Raw genomic sequence first — 19685 nt, forward strand, 5'->3', positions numbered from 1 at the left:
TTGAGGATGCGTCACAGGTTCTCAATAGGGTTCTGGTATGGAGACATACTTGGCCACTACATCACCTTCACCTTCAGCTTCCTCAGCAAGGCAGCTGATATCTTGGCGTTATGTTTGAGGTTATCATCATGTTGGAAAACTGCTGTCTGAGCACTGACAAGCAGACCTTCCTCTTCTGCAACCTCTAAAGCTATGCTGGCAGTACACATGCGTTTGTTTTTTCAAGGCAGCTTCTGCACCTGATGCACAGCAGATCTTTCTTATAGACTAGACCAGGGGTCACCAACCTTTTTAAGACTGAGGGCTACTTCAAGGGAACTGAGTAGTACGAAGGGCTACCGGTTTGATACGAACTTCCTCAAGAGCAAAATTGCACAGATCACTTTTTAATAATAATAATAATAATAATAATAATAATAATAATAATAATGATATTATAGTGAAGAGACTGCTCACATGTCAATGTTAATTATTCTCCACAATTACTAACAATGATTTATACAACAATGATGGAAGGAATATTCACAAGTAATTTAGTCTTTTTCAAAAAATGTTCACATTTCTGTGCACCATTTTTAGTTTAATGTTATGGTGTTTTCAATGAACACATGTTATCTCTTCTTTGTCTGTAAATGTCTGTTAGTGGGAAGCCTGGCACTGCATTCTGCTCACCATTGTACTGTAATCTGGTGAATAATTTGACACTGCATGTCTGAGTGAGTCTTGTAAATGTGCATCAGTAAGGCATGTTCTGTGTTTGTTCTTGATCAAGTTAATTTTAGAAAAGGCTGATTCACAGAGATAGGTTGAACCAAAAAGGCATGCAAATTTCATAGCTGCTGTGCATTCACCACTGTACTTTTCTGTGTCCACAAGGCACCAAAACTTTGATGCAGACTGATGGGCTTTGAGGTGGAGGTCATTTTGCAACGTTAGGATCTTTACCTGTCCAGCATCCAATTTGAACAGAGCACTTAGTTGCTCAGCAGTGCATGTCATGTCCACTTGCATGAAAGAATTTTTAACGTCTTTTTCTGTCCTTAATGAGCTTTAATAAACTTCCTTAATAAACTTTCGTGATGCAGACTGAAGTGTCTCGCCACATTGTGCCGCTTTGCCGTCGTAACAGTTGTCCCGCAAATGACACACACACTTTTCTTTGACTGATGTAAAAAGAACTCTTCCTCCCAAACACTGTGAAAATGGTATGTTTTCTGTCGCTTTTCTGCCATTTTTTGGGGGGTAAATCACAACTAACTCATCGTTGCTGCACCACTTCAGGAGTCGGACGTGACGTGCGCGCAATATTGACATTTGACTTCAGAAAAGGCCAGAGTTCGTTATATACATAAAACATTTTTGTTTTCATTTTTTTTAATTAAATAAAATGAAATTAAATATCGTCATTTTAAAATCTACGTTAATGCAAGCGTTTTTTTATTCAAAAACTACAGCAAGAAAATTTTTTTAGGCGTAGCTATATTTTGACCAGTGCTATTTTAGAACGTGCCTCGCGGGCACCTTAAGTGCTCCTTGTGGGCGACCAGGTGCCCACGGGCACCGCGTTGGTGACCCCTGGACTAGACCATCTTTGAGGAACAACAATAGCAACAATAATAATTCTCAAATCCTCAGAGAGTTCATTGCCATGAAGCACCATGTTCAACACGCAGTGATCAGTATGAGAGAATTGTACCACCAAATTTTATCTACTCTATTACAAGATACACAAATTTGTATGGTCCTGTCATGCCGACAAAAACATGAACATGATGAATAGGAAACGAATGGCTTTGTATGATTAAACGATGTACAGCTGTTACTGTGTACCCACTTTTGTTGCCAGCTATTTTGACAATAATGGCTGTATGTCAAGTTATTTTCAGAGGACAGGAAATCTATCTCGCTATACAAGCAGCACACTGACTACTCTAAAATAGATCCAAATTTTAGTTCTGTAGTATTGTCCCTTGAGAAGATGTACTAAAATGGTTGCTGAAATGTGAGGCGTGTTCTTTCTTTTGTGAGATACTGTATATGTATCTATAAATATATACTGAATTTCATCAAGACTAGATTCAAATACTATATAGATCCTGTATTGCTCTGAGGCCACAGTGCTGTTAAAAAGCTAATTATGAAAATCACATCAGAAACAATAAAAATATAATAAGGTGACAGATATAGGGAACATTATGTAAGACATTGGAGTTGACTACTAGGTGAAATGACTGGGTCTATAATGCCCATATAGAGCAATGAAGCAGGATAAGGGGCCCTAGGATGACTCGTCCGTCATCAAAATAATCTTAGGCTTAGGCTAATAGGATTGTTCTCTCCATGCCACCGGTCCTCTCTAAAGCAAAGCCATACATAAGGCTGATGGAGCAAAACACTGCCACGAGAATTTCATTTGTCTAAAAACATCATGCTTCATTCAAATCTCTCTCTGGTCTTAATTTCCGTTGCACACACTTCTGGATTAACGCTTCAGCCAGAACAGAAAGTAAACAGCAGTCGGGATAATCAGAGGGCTGTAGACAGTACCTCTTCACCTTACAGAGAGAGAGAGCGAGCAAGCGAGAGAGAGAGAGAGAGAGAAAGCGAGACGCGCACACACGCACAGGCACGCACACACAAAAAGCAAGACAAGCAACACAGCTACCAGTATCCCACACTTAACCACAGAGTTTGTGATTAAACACAAACATCCAGCAAATTAATAAATGGTACTAGTTTCTGAGTGCTTGGAACAAAATGTGATTAGTTCAGCAGTAAACTGGAACTAGTACAAATGAGCACCTGGTTCAGCACAAGAGCAGCTCAAGCAGCCTGTGCCTGCCCACAACAAGTATGTTTCATTTTTATGCACACTATCAGTTAATCTCAGCTTGCAATATAATCAATATCAGCTAGTAACGGCCGTCAAGACCATTCCGTCCTTAAGTGTCATGTTTTGAACAAAAGAGACAATCATCCTTCTGCCTCAGGTCACATCCATTTACACTGCTAATGCCCATTTTGACAATCAGTTCTGCTACATGTCCAAACATCGACTTGTTTTCTATAACTTTGACTAGAAATAGCAGGGTTGGTGCCGAGCAGCACATCTCGGCATCTAAAACACAACAGCAACCTTTCAACAACAGCGATGAAAACAGAAAAAAAACTAAAATTTAGAAAGCAATAAATGTTGCCTTCCAAATGTAACTAAACATAACAAATGCCATAATAGTTTTTATTAGACCTGCTAGAATATATTCGGCAGCATGTAATTACAGGTGCTACTTTTTTATAGCGCTGAAACACTGACCTACGATCATCAGGAAGCCAGAGGCAGTACCCACCTAGAGGTGCAACTCTGTTAGAATGGCAACAGAAGAACCATGACATGTTCCACTGCACATGTCACGTCACAGGACAACTTCACAATGGCATAAAAAACATTCAACCATCACTATATAACTCTTATCTGGATTGCAGTGTGCCACTTGCAGTGCGTCACCCATTGCCCTGTCCATCAAGGCCCGCTACAAATGTGAGGTGTGTGGAGATACACACACTGAGATCATGGTGGCTTCATGTTAAACACACACACCTTGCTTTGTTAAGAGGATAAAAGCAGGCAGAAGATTACAGTGTCTCTCAGGTTTGCTTTCTGATTGGTTTTGGATCTTTCCAGCTCTCTCGCTCGCTCTCAGCTGTCCCTGATTAACAAATTAAACTTATTCTAAATATATCTGCCTATTAGCACAAGCCAACTGTTTTTGTAGTTCATATCTCTTTTTATAGTACCCAAAAAATAAATAAATAAAGAACTAAAAGATAGGGACATGGACATAATATTGTTTGTAGGAATAAGACAGCTATGCATTTTCTACTCCTCTCACGTGATGACACGATGAGCATTCAACATTCATCCGGCGCTACAGCTGGGAATCTAATCATGTCTTAAAGTGCAGTGTATTGATCGAACTGGCCTGTGGAATAGTCAATCACAAAATAATGATTTTCTTTCTCCACTAACAATCTATACTATTTTAATTCTGCAGACCTGATTAATACACTAGAAATTTAAGTTGTTGGTCAATGAACTGATTTACTTTGCTTTTTTTCCCTGCTGCATTTGTTAACAGATAAGTATAAAGCTTCCTTAACTAGCTTCCCACTAGTCTAAATTAAAGGTCAGTGTATATTTCTACAAATAATCTATGCTAAAGGTCTTTTATGCCTTAACATGTAGAGCTTGTGGTTTATGGACACAGTAACAGTACAGAATATCTTCGTATACTATATCATTACAGTTTCTCTTCACTGGAACTAAGGGGTAAAAGCTCAAAACTGTTCCAGCATGATGATGCCCCGGTACACAATGCAGTCAATGAAGTCGAGTTTTATGATTTGCCAAGGTGTGAGTGGAAGAACTCAATTGTCTATTGTGGAAATGTCTTAAGACAAACCAATGTGATATATTTTTATCATAATTCCCATCCCAACTGATATTTCAGCACAGAAAAAGCACAAAGTGACTGCGTGAGTAGCAGCCTGAGGTATGCAATTGTGCCAGCAATGATATGACCAACAAGGTCATAAAAACCCAGGGTTAGAACCCGGTGCTGTGTGGGGCTGGCAGGGTGGTCAGGAAGGAGGCAGTATGAAGGGAGATGGGAGGAGAGTGAATGCAGTCACTTCCCCCCCCTCCTCCTGAGTGTCAGGCAGTGGGTAATAACTGGGTGGTGGTGACAGCTGCAGCATTGCAGAATAACGTCCCCCTCCTCTTAACAGGACTGGGTATGTGTTCAGCAAGTGGGAAGTGGAGCCTGTCACTTGCTATTATCACACACAGATGCCTCTTCCCCAGCTGAAGAGAGTCACTGATGCTTGATGTGTGTTGGTGAATAAAGCCTAGTTTATGTTTTGTCAGAGGCGCTTCTTAGAAAATACCTGGAACACTCAGGCTGTCTATCAAACATGGTAGGCATAACAGTAAACATACAATATCTGTAATATCAGGTGAAAGCAAATGTTTTGTTGTTGTCTGTTCAAACAAACTGGTGTCATGCTTGAACAAGAAGGTTACAGGTTTCTCATCACTTCTTTCTCATCTAAGAAAAATTATATAACGAGCAAAAAAGTCATGGGCAAGATGCTTTAAAAAGTTGTTTTTAAAATAAATTTAAAAAAAAAAGATAGTTTAGGCTAGGTGGCTTGTCGATTATTAAGTTACCACCTACCTCATTACACTAATTTGACTAGTTCTCTCTACACATTGACTCCATAAGATACAATACCACTGCACTTACTGGGGAATGAATAGTATTTCTTCTAATGTAAAGAAATACATAACATGAAATATTAATATATATATTACAATCAGCTTCAGAATTTAAAAAGCCTATATACAGTAATATCAACACAGTCCCACAATACAACCAATGCTACTTTAAATGGACAGAGCTGAAGTTATACGCATAAGCACAGCATGCACATACACTCAAACACTGCAGTGCTTTTATGCCTCTTGAGGAGCTTTAAGCTAGTGGTTAACATAGCAGTACTGGGCAGTGCCACTTACAGTGTGTGACACCGGCCAGTGTCTGGTAGAAGGTGGGTGTGTCGCTGTCGTCAGTCAGAGTGACACACACGCCTCCAGAGAGCAGCCAGCGGGAGAAGGTGAACGCCTCTTTGTTTTGTAGCAGCCAGTTCTTGAACTTCTCATAATTTACCTTTTCACCCTGCCACAGAAACACAGACTTGCAGAATTCAGCATGCTGGTGACAAAACAGGCTACAACTGAAGAATCATCTCTCCTGGTGTAAAGAGGTCATTAAAATGATCTAATAAATAGTATGTTAGTTGTTAATCACCATTGATGATAATAAGGGACATATTACTGAGGACATTATTAGCTTTAATAAATATAAATATCGTCACATATATAACTGGATAAATTGATGCCTTTTGATTCCTTAAAACTTTATTTGGTTTGTTTATTATACACTCAATCCACAGCAGTGTTAAATTTTGGATCTGATTGGTCAAAAATAGTTTTGATTCATTTTCTATAACACCAAGCTGAGACACATGACATAAGGCTATAAATAAAACCAGGTAATAATTAAATAAGTGTACAATTTAAAACCGCCACTATTTTACAAACAATGTATAATGTATAAGGGATAATAAGGTTTACTTGAGCACTTTGTAACACAGGTAAAGCTGTTCTATACCACACAGGGAGTTTAGAAGACTTTTTGTGGTTTCTCTGAAATATGAGAGGATGCTATTTATTTATTATTATACTTCAAGAGAGAGAAAAAGGAAACGGCCATTGAGGAAACAACTGCAGCTGCTGTAATGTAAGTGATAACATTAACTAACCTGATGATTTCATTATAACGGTATGTGCCACTTTGTTTTATTCCGAACAAACGGTGGAAACATGAAATGTATGGCTGCGTTTATTATGCTGCAGGTGCAGTGTATAATAAAAATAAGTAATTAACATCTTACCATGCTCTGTAGCATGTAAAATAAATGCTGAGCATGTCAGGTGGACCTCAGTAATGGATCAAATTAACAAGAAGAAAAGATCTATGGCGTTGAAATACAATACTTTAAAGACACACAGACAGCAACAGAAAATAACGCTCAACTGGCTGGTGTTTCAGTAGAAACAGTGATTAAAGTAGTAGCTACATTTCGATTTATGAGAAAGACATCAATATACAGGACTGAAAATTCTGCCCAAGAGCACATATCCAATGACAGTGATGCTCCATCGGTAGATAATCGGTAGATAGCTCTCTTTCTCTCACACACACTCCCACACTGTCTTTCTCTCTCTCACACACACACACCTTACAATCCAATGACATAATTATTAATCCAGCTAATTAATGCAAATGTCTACACACAAAAATAACCTAAAAGTAAACCACTTGAGTTTTTTTTTTATAATTAGAAAGAATAAAGTCCAAACATAGAGTCAGAACATGTCCATGTTTATAATAAATAAAGACCACACACACACCCGCTCACACGCACGCACACACGCTCACATGCACGCACGCACTTTCTCAGTTCCGTGTTACTTCTCCGAGGCACTTGACAGAATAAAGGTTTATTAAGCTGGAAAGCTACATAGATGTACTCGATATATAGTCCCAACAGGATTGAAATAATAATTAAAATATTCAAAAATCTACTAATCCTAAGTTAGTGATTGTCTTTAAGTGTTCTCAAAAGGAAGAGGAGAAAAGAAAATATGAGTCTTAAATTTACTTATTGTTGTCACTCAACACATAATTTTTTTTTGTTTTGGAAGATTCAGAGAGCTTGTTCCATCCTCCTGCTTTCCTTGTCAACCTCTAGCTGATTTCTTGGCAGGTGCTGATTGGGAGGGCAGCAGTCGCTGCAGCTGCTGAACCCAACAGGCAGTTTGATGAGGTGATATTGACATGCACTGAAGAGTTAAGACCTTGCTTGTGAAAAATCAATCACAGGGGTTGGCTAGTGCATCTGTGAGAGAGTGTAATAAAGTCTGAAATGCTCTGACCTCTAAGAAGCACTTCCTCAGTGAGGGTGGGACTTCCCCGTCCACAGCACGGAGCCTGCTCTCTACTTCCTCTCGCACCACGTAGCTGCCCGAGTCACTGGCAAACAGGCTGAAAATATCTGAGGACAGAAGACCCTGAGGTGACTATTCAATCTCTCAAAAACAGAAAAACACACACACACACATACACAAAAACACACACACGTGTACACAGAGCACAATTCTTATCAAAGTTGTACAGACAATGTGCACATCAATCACAGTTGTCATGGTGTGACGTTGTGCTGCATGGACACAAAATCGATAAGGAACATTAGCCTGCACTGTTGCAGAGAAATCCCAGGACTGTGATACTACACTTAAATGCCTGATATCATATGCTGCTTGAAGCTGCAGCGGTGTTTCTTTATGATACAAAACAGCCTGCTCAGGCTTATTTTAATAAGAAGGTAAGTTTATAGTAGATATGTGAATACGGTGGCTTCAGGCAGGCTGCTATGGTGCTATTTTTAAAAGGCACTGTGGCACACCCACTGGGAACGAATGCAGTTCTATGCAATAAAAGATAAACGCTCGTATGCTTCTGGTTTAATCGGACAAAAACAGTTTCTATAAAGCACTCAGCTCTTAAAAAAATACATATATAGGGTACCAACTTATACACAATCAAAGGTGCACATTTACATTTGGCTTTTTCCTCATCACGTCCTCTCGTCAACAGCACCAGGCCAACGATAAGATTGTTGAAGTGGAGCCCTTTTGCTGTGCCTCCAAATGAGTTGTAGATAACCTATAGGGAGAAGAAAGATACAGCTGTGTGTAGGCACTTAAACGTAAAACAATCAGTGAGTGAAAACAATTATTTGACAATATTCTGAACACACTCTCTATAGAAGAGTTGCTGAGTTAAAAAGCAGGAAGCAGGACACAATTCCATTTAGACTACTTCTTAATTGATCTACTGCAAATGATTTATCCTGGTCTTGGTGGATCATCATAGGACTACTGACGCACATAAAATACAACCTGTATGGTACCAGTACATGCACCATATTCACACACACACACACACACACACCTACCTAGGAGAAATTTAGCACAGTTAGCCTACTGTAGGTGTGGACAAATAAATTAATTTGCATAAACATAATGTACATGCAAAATGACTAAAGAAATGCCCAGTGCCATGCTCTGGTTACCCAGAATAAGGGGTAGTTAACGTAATGTAGCAGCATAGCAAGCTAGGCATTAATAACCAAGGAGTAAATGTGTTCCCTGGGGAACAGGTGACTCTGTTTAAATTAGATATTTTCTAATACAATATATGTGTCCTTAAAAAACTCACGGCTCAACGTGAGAACTAATTTTCTGTTCTTGCATCAATTGTAGATTATGTTATTTGAGTCTAGATATAGTCAGCGTTTTTTACTGTCTAACCATGTAAAGTAAGAAGCAGAGTTATTTGATGGCTTTGCGCTGCAATAATGGGGTTAAGGTTTGCAGATACTCGCATGTTTCTTAAATATAGTCCTAGCAGTAAGGCATTAGCATTCGGAATGAAAAGCACTGTTTCAGCACCTAGATCTATCAAACCAATCTGAAGCACCATCAACCAGTTAAGTGTTTGTATTATATCAGTCTGTAGGGAGAAGGGATGTTTTTCTTTCTGGCTGGCTGTTGCAGGAGAAGAGAAAACAAACCCTGATGCCCTCTATGATTTGTGTGTGTGTGTGTGTGCGCTTGTGTGCATGTGTGGGGGGGTCCACACAAATATCCGAGGACACTAAATCTGTTTATCTCAAGAGCCTGGGTTAGTGATTTGTCCACAGCATACCGGCATGTTTTTTGTTTTTGGGACGTTTGAGGAATAGAAAGAACTGGGTATAAAGTGAACATGGACAGAACACGCAAACCTCCACACAGAGTGCAACCAGTGCTCAAAATTGAGCTTGCTGGGCATGCTGGATCTGTGTCTTGGCAAAGCTACAGCTGTGCCATTGTGCCCTCCTAATAATAGTACTGAAGTCTCTACATGGTCCATTTCAGGCATTTACATCGATAACTCCTACTCACAGTATGAGCATTGTTATGGGTTAACGCCGCCCATATCCACCAGAGCAGGCATGACTGTCTGGGAAGATTGTTACTGTTATACTGCTTGTATTGGTGCATGAATCAGCCTTTCCCTATGTGTATAGGCGAATGTGTGTGTATGATGTGAGGGGAATGTCCACAGAACTGCCTAGAGCTCAGAGCAGGAACAAAAGGAAACAACACCTGCTTGCTGTGAATTCCCAGTTCAAAGGAAATTAAGCTGTGTCTTAATAATATATCCAACACTAATGGATACAGTACCTCAGAAATGTACAGCATAATGCATACAAAAACAACTGAACACTGTTTGGGGTTGCTGCGAAAAAAATTAAAACAACACATCATCCAGTGACCTTTAATCACACAACCACTCGATGAAGTAAAGCAGGAAATGATGAATGTGTGCGGTTTATCATTCTTCCACGTCAGAAGGCAGGAAGGTGATGACATTATTCACAATGGGATTTTGAAACTCCGTAGAAGCAGCCAGTTCGCTGCCTAGGTGTCAATGCGGCTAAATGAGACTGCTTTGGCTTCCTCCAGGATCATTTATCTCTGTGATGGAATGAACTGCAGCCTCTCACCATCACTGCCTACTCAGGGACACAGACTGAAGTGTCACCCTGTGTCTAGAGGCTAGAGATCAACTTTCCCAAGGTCTGACACAAGCATCCTCTTCTCATGAGGAGAGTTTTTACGTATATGTGTGCCTGTGTGTGTGAAAACAAGCATGAAGGTGATAAGAAAATTAATAAGAAAATTAAGACTTGCTTACTATCTGTACTCACAGTTTCTTCGTCTGTTGACCCTGCCGTTGCATTAGACATGTGAAACAGATACATCGGTTTGAAGGACGCACAGAAGCATGCTTGAATCTCAGCCTGTCGTTAGTGTACTTGTTAACAGAAGACCCTTTTGATAAAATCATTCCATGCTGTCTAGGCAGAGACGAACTCACAAGGTTTTGAAAGCTCTAAATATGTCTCTGCTGCTACAATATGGCACACTATTTGTAGCTGACAGTTTTTTTTAAAGCGACATCTAGAATCTCTGCAGCAAATAATTTCACCATTAAACCAAATGGAAATAATAGCCAAATGATTTGAGGAAAGAACCTGAGATTGCAATTGACTACAGCAGGAACTGAAGCCTGTCAGGTACCTGAATGAACAAAATCCTTCCATTTTGTATGACAAAACCATGAGGTATATTTTTCTGAAAATAAATCATTATATAGGATGAGGTAGATGATGAGTTCAGAGTTGGCCGAGGCAAAACCTGCACCGAATGTTCAGAGCTACAATTTACATCCGATTGCACAAAAAAAAAAAATCATATATCGTTTTTACTCCACAGGACAACATTCAAATTGTACTTTTCCAGTGATAATACTTTACCACTCAGGCACCATAAAATCACTGTATAATATTATCCTGACCTTGACGTGTGTGCAGGACTATTTATTTCTCCCCAAATCTCACTCCCACCTGCTTGGAATTCTGACCAATCCTGCCCACTCCTGCAGTTATTTCAGACTGTATCTGGCTGCATAACTAAATAAACTTAAATGGTTAATAAACTTTGTGCAAACACTCCTGTTTTCTTCATCACAGCCTTCATTTTTTTCCTGCAAGCTACATAGCTGCATGCAGCTCCTGCCAGCATGAGAGTAATGATGCTCCCATGACTTTATTGTTGAATACTTTTACAAAAAAGAGTGTGGATGAAACCTTTTTAGAAGGAGAATAATGCTCCATCCATGATCCTCTTCAAGTGTCTACATACAATGTTATGTGCCTTTTTTTTTTTTTTAAGATGCAAGAGAAATGTAACACTATTCTGTCAGTATCCTGGCTTCGAGAGCAAAGCAGTTTGTTTCCAGCCTCCTTCAAAACTGTCACAGTGCTGCTTTCTAAAGCACAGAATCATGAGACAGTTTAGGCATCAAAGCTTCTGTTTTGGACACACCTTAAGTTCAGTCAGCAGTTTACAAAAAGGAAGTAAAAGTCCATCTAAAACAATAGTAATGTGAATCCCTCTCTGCATTTCTTTTTTTTCCTGTTGAACTAAAAGACAATGGCGTCACATCAAGACATCATGCAGTCTGCCTGTAGCAGGCTAGCAACATGACCAACCATGCAGCAGTTTCAGATCTAATTACAAGCTCCTGGGCATTAAGGGATGCAATTTGAAAGCTGAGCATTAGAGATACGAAAGCCTTTCGTCACGCAAAACCGGGTGCTCGCTGTAGTCCTAATGAGGTACATCATTAACTTGCAGATGGCTGTTCAAGGCAACTTTCAGGGGGAAAATCTACAGGAGCTTAAAAAGATTTTGATTCCAACTTTCTGTCTGAGGCATGTCTCCATGGCAAATCCAACATGAACACTTTTAACCGTCTGATATGGTACTTAACTGAATGGGATGAGGAAAAATGAACGCCGCTCAGCATTATACTGAAGGAGTTAAAATACCAGCGTATTAAAATACCGTGTTTCCAGTCGAGTAGATGTTTGGTCAGTTCATATCTTAATGAGTGAACTGAATTAAAAAAATAAAGTGAAGAGTATTTCCACACAAAGGAAAAGGGCAGTAAGCAGCACAGCACTGTTAGACAGAAGCCTGGGTAGAAACTTTTGCTTAAGGGCATGATGACTCAGGCAGGAAGTTTATTATTGACAAAACATTTGCAGCAGTGACAAACCAGTAAACTGGTAGGCTGGCTCTGGGACTGATAGAAACAAGTGGGTGCAATTTTGGTGGTAGATGAGGTAAGCACAGAGAGAACAGAGATTGTGTGTTGGCACATTGGTTTACCTCAGCAACTTTGGGTGGAACACCATCTCCCAACACCTCTTTGTAGAAGCACTGTTGGGACATGTAGGCAGACAGGCCACTGGTCCTCTTAAATGCATCTTTCAGCCTCTTGAGCTCCACATCAGTAACTGTGAACAGACAAACATTATATGCACACTGTGAATAAATATATACGTATATATATATATATAAAAACACTTGCCAATGGTAACTCTTACACTGTTTCCAATCAGATGCTATCATATTCTCCTCATTCGTGACGTTTTCATAAAGCTTATATCACGTGTGCACTGTCAGTCTGCTTTCCTCAAAACCGCTTATAAAACGTGTGAAATGACTTTCTTTACACATAAGACAATAAAATCAAACCAGGTATGACTTTGAAAACGCAAACTGCTGAAAGGTCAGTGCTGTGAGCGTGGTGTTCTGAATGCTCTGAGAGTTATGAGGACAGGCATAAGCCCGAGTCAGCAATTCTACCTTAATTGCACAAGCGCACATACACACACACACACACACACACACACACAACTTTTACGGCTCTCTGATATCCTGATATCAGTTTTAAACCGACACATTTACGGGAGCCCATAACTGTTCTCCCCAAGACTTTCATTGTGTACAACTGAAGTACAACCTATTTGCTTTAATGACTGAAGCCTACAAGTTTAAATCCTGATGATGCCACAGCCATCCGTACCCAGAAGTCTAGGAAGCGAACCTGGCTATAGGTTGTATTTACTCTCCCTGTCAAATCAGTGTGACACTAATCAACTGCAAGCATCTGTAAGTTTGTGTGTGTAGATACGGTAGATAATGCATTCATCCGTCTGTGTTCAAAGCACGAGAAGCAGGCAGATGGTTCTGCATGTGTCAGAGTTATGCTAGAGCTGGCTAGTACGTGGGAATAGAAAGATGTCCAAAATTCAAAGGAAGATGAAAACAAATGGAGATTTACATAACGTGTGGCATAATTATGCCCACATGATAACAGTGTAATGGACTTTCCCCTGTAAAACCATAATGATAACCAAGGAGGTAAAAGTGACTTGAGAATGTAAGGAATGAATAATGTCTTCATGTGTGAAATGATGGTGGTTGAGTCATTCAGATTCCTGGGAACCACAATCTTCCATGACCTGAAGTGGGCCATTCACATAAACTCCATTGTGAAAAAGGCTCAGCAGAGGTTGTACTTACTTCGCCAGCTGAGGAAGTTCAACCTGCCACAGGATCTGCTGAATCAGTTCTACACTGCCATCATCGAATCCATCCTCTGCACTTCAATTACTGTTTGGTTCAGCTCAGCTACCAAATCTGACCTCAGAAGACTACAGAGGGTAGTCCGGACTGCTGAGCGAACCATTTGGCACAACTCTCCCCACTCTCCAAGATCTGTACTTCTCCAGAGTGAGCAAAAGGGCAAAGACAATCACTCTGGACCCCTCAAATCCAGCACACTCACTCTTTGATCTGTTGCCATCTGGTCGACGCTACAGAGCCCTGAGCACCAGAACAACCAGACACAAAAACTCTTCTTCGAGGGCTGGGCGATAAAACGATAACGATATGTATCGCGATAGACACATGATTGAGATCAATAAAAAATGTGTTCGATATTTTTTATTCTTCGTCGGAAGAAAACAGAGGTTGCGAAGCAAGTTTGGTTGCATTAACAAAGGCACTCACTGTCTGGTAACCTAGCAACGTAGGGAGTGACACGCTAACAGCCAATCATGTAACAGTATCACGTTTGGTTGCGCCATATCGTTGTCTCGTGCTGGTCTGTTGGATTCCTCTTCGACTGATAAGCAGAAAATGAGCTGCAGCGAGCAAGGAAATTGTAAATAAAAGAGGAAAACTCAGCTCGCAAGTATGGCAGTTTTTTGGGTATTATAAGTCTGACTGTAGTCAGACCTGTGTCGTCTGCAAATTATGCAAGACCATCGTCCCGTTTATATTTAACACTTTGCACTATTTTATTACACTTTATTAAGCATTTCTTACATTTTCTTTCATTTTGCACCGTAAATGTTAAGAGATAATTATTAAGTGTTCATTGTGACTTTATACTTTATGTTTACATCTTAATTATTTGAGTTTTCCATGGTTGTTGACATTTCTGTCTTAATAACTGAGGGGATTATGATCAGAGGAAGGTTAAGTTTAAAATAAAAATGTTTAAATGTAATATATTTTCTCCTGGTCCTTATTTTAAATGGGTCATAAAAAATATCAATGATTATCTATATCGAACGATATGAAACACTGATATCGTGATACAGTTTTCAGCCATATCGCCCAGCCCTAGTTTCTTCCCTCAGGCAATCCATCTGATGAACACTTGACATACACGGAATACACAACACTATTCTTACATTATTTACTTAAAACACATACTTACTTATTTATATTTCAATTGCACATTTTTTCCACTGTACATACAACTGTCTATATTATATATGTGTTCGTGTCTTGTCAATGTCATCCTGTTACACTGTGGAGCTTCTGTCACTAAAACAAATTCCTCGTATGAGAAAACATACCTGGCAATAAATCTTTCTGATTCTGATAAAGAATCATGAAAGGAATCCCCATCGTTGCCTTTTCACACATACCTACGCAACCTGCGTGGTATATGTTATTGTAGAGTCCCTGAACCACAGCTAGTATGCTCATTGTAGAGCAGCTGTGGTATTTTCCAGTTAAATGAGCAGCAAAAAGATGCCCTGTCTGATGCTGTGAAGGCTGTTTTTCTTGTCTGACCTGGACAAGACAAGCCTCGGAATGCTAACGAGAAGTTGAACAAGTGGGGATCATCTCCTGTCATTTTCGTACTCTCTGTACTGTAACTCTTTGGAGGGAGAAAAACAGAAGGATGCACTGATCCAGAATTATGTCTAAGCCAACCACTGGAGCTGCACTGGAGTCTGCCTCAGGAGGCCTAGCGTTTAAACCCGTACTGAAGACTGCAACATAATCATAAAACACTATTTATTACTGACAAGACGCTTGATCCACTCCGTGATCAGAGTTAATAATCTTCTACCTGCCAAACATGAACCATCTTCCATGAGAGAAATGTGGTTATATATTTGTGCTACGGCGGCACAAGGCAATTAAATATTCATGAATTTAAAGCTGAGGAGAGAATAAAAAGCCTATGAGGTAATAAAAATGGCTCGGGGTCAATCAAGGGCTACAAAGATACCAAATGTATCCATACACATCTCCCATTTTAAAGGCCATAGATCAGTTCTGTCTGCTAAAGAAGGAAAAGGCAGTAGATCCTCCAAATACATCCACATTATGAGGAGACCATTTTCTAGTCAGGCAGATCTATGTAGAGTTGTAAATATTACTGCACCTGCTATGGCAGAATTATGTTTTGAAGGCATGATGTGACGATTGATTATGTGGGATAAAACCACCTTCCGGTGTATTCCGTTCTTTATTCTTCACTCATTATCATCGTCATCATCAGTGCAGTTTTTGGTCGGTGGTGCTGTTATTATTGTTGTTATAAAAGTAACTACGCGGAATCATGAAGGCACTAAAATCACGGTCACATTCACATAGAGAAAAACAGTAATAATGTGAGGGTGTGAGGGAATACTCGTAGTTCTTAAATCATTACAGGTCAATTAAATAGTTTGCTCTGGCAAACCCCCAGGCCGTAATGTGAGGAAATGCTTAAGTGCTAAGCAAATCATGAGACTAGTTTCCATGACAGATTATTCTGAGACTGAGAGACTGCTGCTACTTCAGTATGCATGAAGAAGTGGAAAAATGACTGAGCGAGAGTCTTACTAAAATGAAGTAAGAGAATAATTTCCGTGTCTGATCATTCCCAGACTGTAGAGAAGAAACTCATTATATACACGAGTTAAACATCAGAGCTCAAAGTCAAAGGCACATTTGAAAGAGAGAGACGAGTTGCTGGCTAGAGTATCTGCCCTATCGGCAAGATTATTAGTGAGCAATAACGTAATATGCTAAACGGACAACTGTCTTATTCATCCTACTGAAAAGAGCATTGCTAAAATTTTAGTCTTGATCATAATCCTTTAAAGATTTGGACTAATTAGGCTCACATGGAACACAGGAGCGGAGTGTGGCTTGTTAACATGCTGGAGAAAATAAGAAGAACATGTAAAAAAGAGGTTTCCCGCTGGGGCCTGGGTTGACATTTCGTCACTTTGAAATGACAGTCGCAGCAACACACCCCCACATAAATGACTACAGTCTTTTCTGTCTCTTTGATTTCCTCTGCTTCCTTCCAGTATCAAAGATTCCCAGTACGGAAGGCAGAAAGCTAAATCCATAATATGCAGGATTATTTCTTTGACTTGAGCCTCTTCAGGATGCTTCGCATTTACAATTAAACTAATTCCAGCACTCTCCTACTCAGAAATGTGACCTACTTTCCCAGTATCCCAAGCTCCTAAAACATGGGACTGTAAGTAGAACCTGTAATTCCATGCTCAGCTCAAATTACACGCATGTTACATGAAGAAACATGAAGTAAGATCCAGTACTAGTAGTTTAACTATGTTCAGCCAGGCAATGTGTAATATCCTAGGGCATTGAAGCTCGTATTGTGTTCACATGCATTCACGGTACAATGAGCACCAGGGTACAATGTAATGGTTAAGGTGCCATGGAAGGAGTGACGATTTACAGTTACAAAAGAAGGGTGTATTGTATTGTAACTCCGACACGCTGGAGGTCATCAGAGAGACCGCACTGCCAGCTGTCTTACCAACGTCAAGGCACAGCAGCCCTACAAAAAAATAAAAATAAATGAAAAGCCCTGATATTCATGACAATAAAAATCAATCTAAATATAAGCAATATAAATATCAACACAGTTCTTGACCTTTGCTTTACAGGGTCTGTCTAGGTAAACGTATAAGATAAACAAGTTGATGAAGGCATCAGCTTTTTATATTCCAGCTCAGCAACGCCTAAACTTCTGAGAGACTTTATCAAAATTCTGTGATCGTGAACATGGATTTTTGAACACTGACCAGGATGAACCTTATTATTCTGTAAGATTCTGTTTTTTCCCCTGAAATCCAATCCAGGATTTTTCTGATGATGTTGGACCGATACCTCAATTGAACCTTGAACAATTCTATTGTAAGATGCTTAATCTTAAATCAGAGTGAATCTGGAGCCTGTCATGGGAACACTGGGCATGAGGTGAAAATACACCCTGGGTAGGATGCCCTCTCACACACGCGCGCGCTCTCACACACACGCACGCTCTCACACACGCGCGCGCTCTCACATTCACCAACCCACTTGGATTCGCCAACCCACTTACTGGCATGATTTTGGACACAGAATTAAACTCTGAGTCTGAGTACGTTCATGCTAATAAAATTTATTCTGTGTATTAAACCTAGCTAACATTGATAAAAATTTAACAAAAATATTATTTACTAAAGTCAGCTACAGTTAGTGATGGTCACTTCAATTTCCAAATTTATGTATGGTCAAAATAATCCTAAATCACAAATAAAAGTTTTTATACTCGGGTTTCATGTGTGACCTATATATAGAAATCAAGACGGTTTGATTATGCATCGCAGCTCGGGTTAAAAGCTGTGTTCTTACTTTTCACTCTTGGATATTTGATATTTTTGGTCTCCTTCATATGTTAGATGTGTGATAGCTTATAAAGGCATAACAATAACTGATTAATAAACTTTGCCTACTTGTTCTTTTAATTTAGCAACTACTGCTGAGATTAAAATTAAAATGATGATACATCATTCGACTTAATTAGGCTAGTAATTAAATAAACCAAGCCCTTTAATCAGTTACGAGAGCAAACGGGTGGCAATGGATTCTAGTCCTTCATTAAGTTCACTCCCTTTGGGTGTCTAGACTGAATTAAGTAAGTAAATCATCATATAGCAATGCCATGGTGAAGGAACACTCACATAGTCTAATGACCAAAACTTGGATGCTGAGCTAATAACGTTAGGCTTCCTCATTCTAACTGATCAAATATTACCTGGTGATGTAGAACCAAATAGCAGGTGGTGCAAAGCTGGGACTTACTCGTGTGTTGAAGCACTAATGCTGTGTTATTAAAGAAAGGGTTTGCTCACAAATGTCACACTTCAGTTTACACTGGCTGCATGGTGGAATACGGTCTGTCCAACAACTGAGCTACATCTTATTCCACTTATCTATGTTATTTCCAAATGTACTTTATCTGGCATTGTCAACAGTAAACAAAGCCACCCTCTTATATAGGTACAGGTCAGTACAGTAACTGGGGCTTGCAGGTGTAATTCCAGCACACACACATGCACCCAAACAGACACACACTTTTCCACTAAAATGAACAGGATGCTTTTATTTTCAGCTAATGGGTATCGCTTACTTGATTTGCCAGAGTATTTTCCCTAGGGTTACAAGAGAGAAGCAATCACATCTGTCTCTCTCCTTTCTACCACAGTCACTCATTACGATATATACACTTTCTGCTAGTAATGTGAGAACTTTTACACATTGTTCACTCTAACACAAGCAAGTGTGGCAGATTGGTTAATCTGTTAATCACTTTTTTAGTATTCATAAGCAATGAAAACTTCATGAAGCTTAAACATGGTTATGAGGTTTGCCTCACATCTTTGATTTACGTTTGATTCACACCTCCGCCCTTAATGCATGGACAATTCATGTTCTTCACGCACTAAGGGGTTTTCTTCACTCCAGTTTCCTCCTCCAGTCCAAAGACGCTCGTCGTGGACTGATTGACATCTCTAAAATGTCCCTGGTGTGTGTCTGTGATTGTACCCAGTGATGTGTTGGCACTCTGAGAAAATCCCTGCAACAGTGCTCTGGAAACCAAAGCATTAGAAAGGTCTTGAGTATTTGTATAATGAAAATATTAGGTTGTCAATAAGGCACAATCTATTATCTGGCAGATTAACATTATTAGATGTACACACAGCAGAAAACTGATTTAATATAAATTAAATGCTTGAACATCCTACTTCCAAAGAGTGAAATTGAAAGTACATCAAACTCTGAAGTGAAAGTCAAATTAAGAAGACAAGCAGGCGTACTGAGGTAACAGGGGTCAGCGTTCGTCACGTCACTCTGACGCTAATGTAAATCTCTAAGCGCAAGTGACAAACAGGATGCAAATAAATGCAAAGCAATGACAACACAATGCTTATTCAAGGTGGGAGCC

General features: G+C 39.6%; 1 protein-coding gene across 2 annotated transcripts in view; it reads right to left on the bottom strand.

Moving 5' to 3' along the window:
• The window catches only part of usp32 (ubiquitin specific peptidase 32), a 43105-nt gene that overhangs the window by 20682 nt on the left and 2738 nt on the right, over window positions 1–19685 (bottom strand). For both annotated transcript variants that reach the window (XM_060888059.1, XM_060888058.1), the window contains exons 2-5: window positions 12470–12597; window positions 8243–8348; window positions 7559–7677; window positions 5576–5735 (exon numbers count right to left, since the gene is read on the bottom strand). In XM_060888059.1, the coding sequence (XP_060744042.1) occupies window positions 5576–5735; window positions 7559–7677; window positions 8243–8348; window positions 12470–12597 (513 nt within the window). The remainder of the gene's footprint in view (window positions 1–5575; window positions 5736–7558; window positions 7678–8242; window positions 8349–12469; window positions 12598–19685) is intronic.

Source organism: Tachysurus vachellii, chromosome 15 (assembly GCF_030014155.1).
Source record: "Tachysurus vachellii isolate PV-2020 chromosome 15, HZAU_Pvac_v1, whole genome shotgun sequence".
In the NCBI taxonomy this organism is placed as follows: Eukaryota; Metazoa; Chordata; class Actinopteri; order Siluriformes; family Bagridae; genus Tachysurus; species Tachysurus vachellii.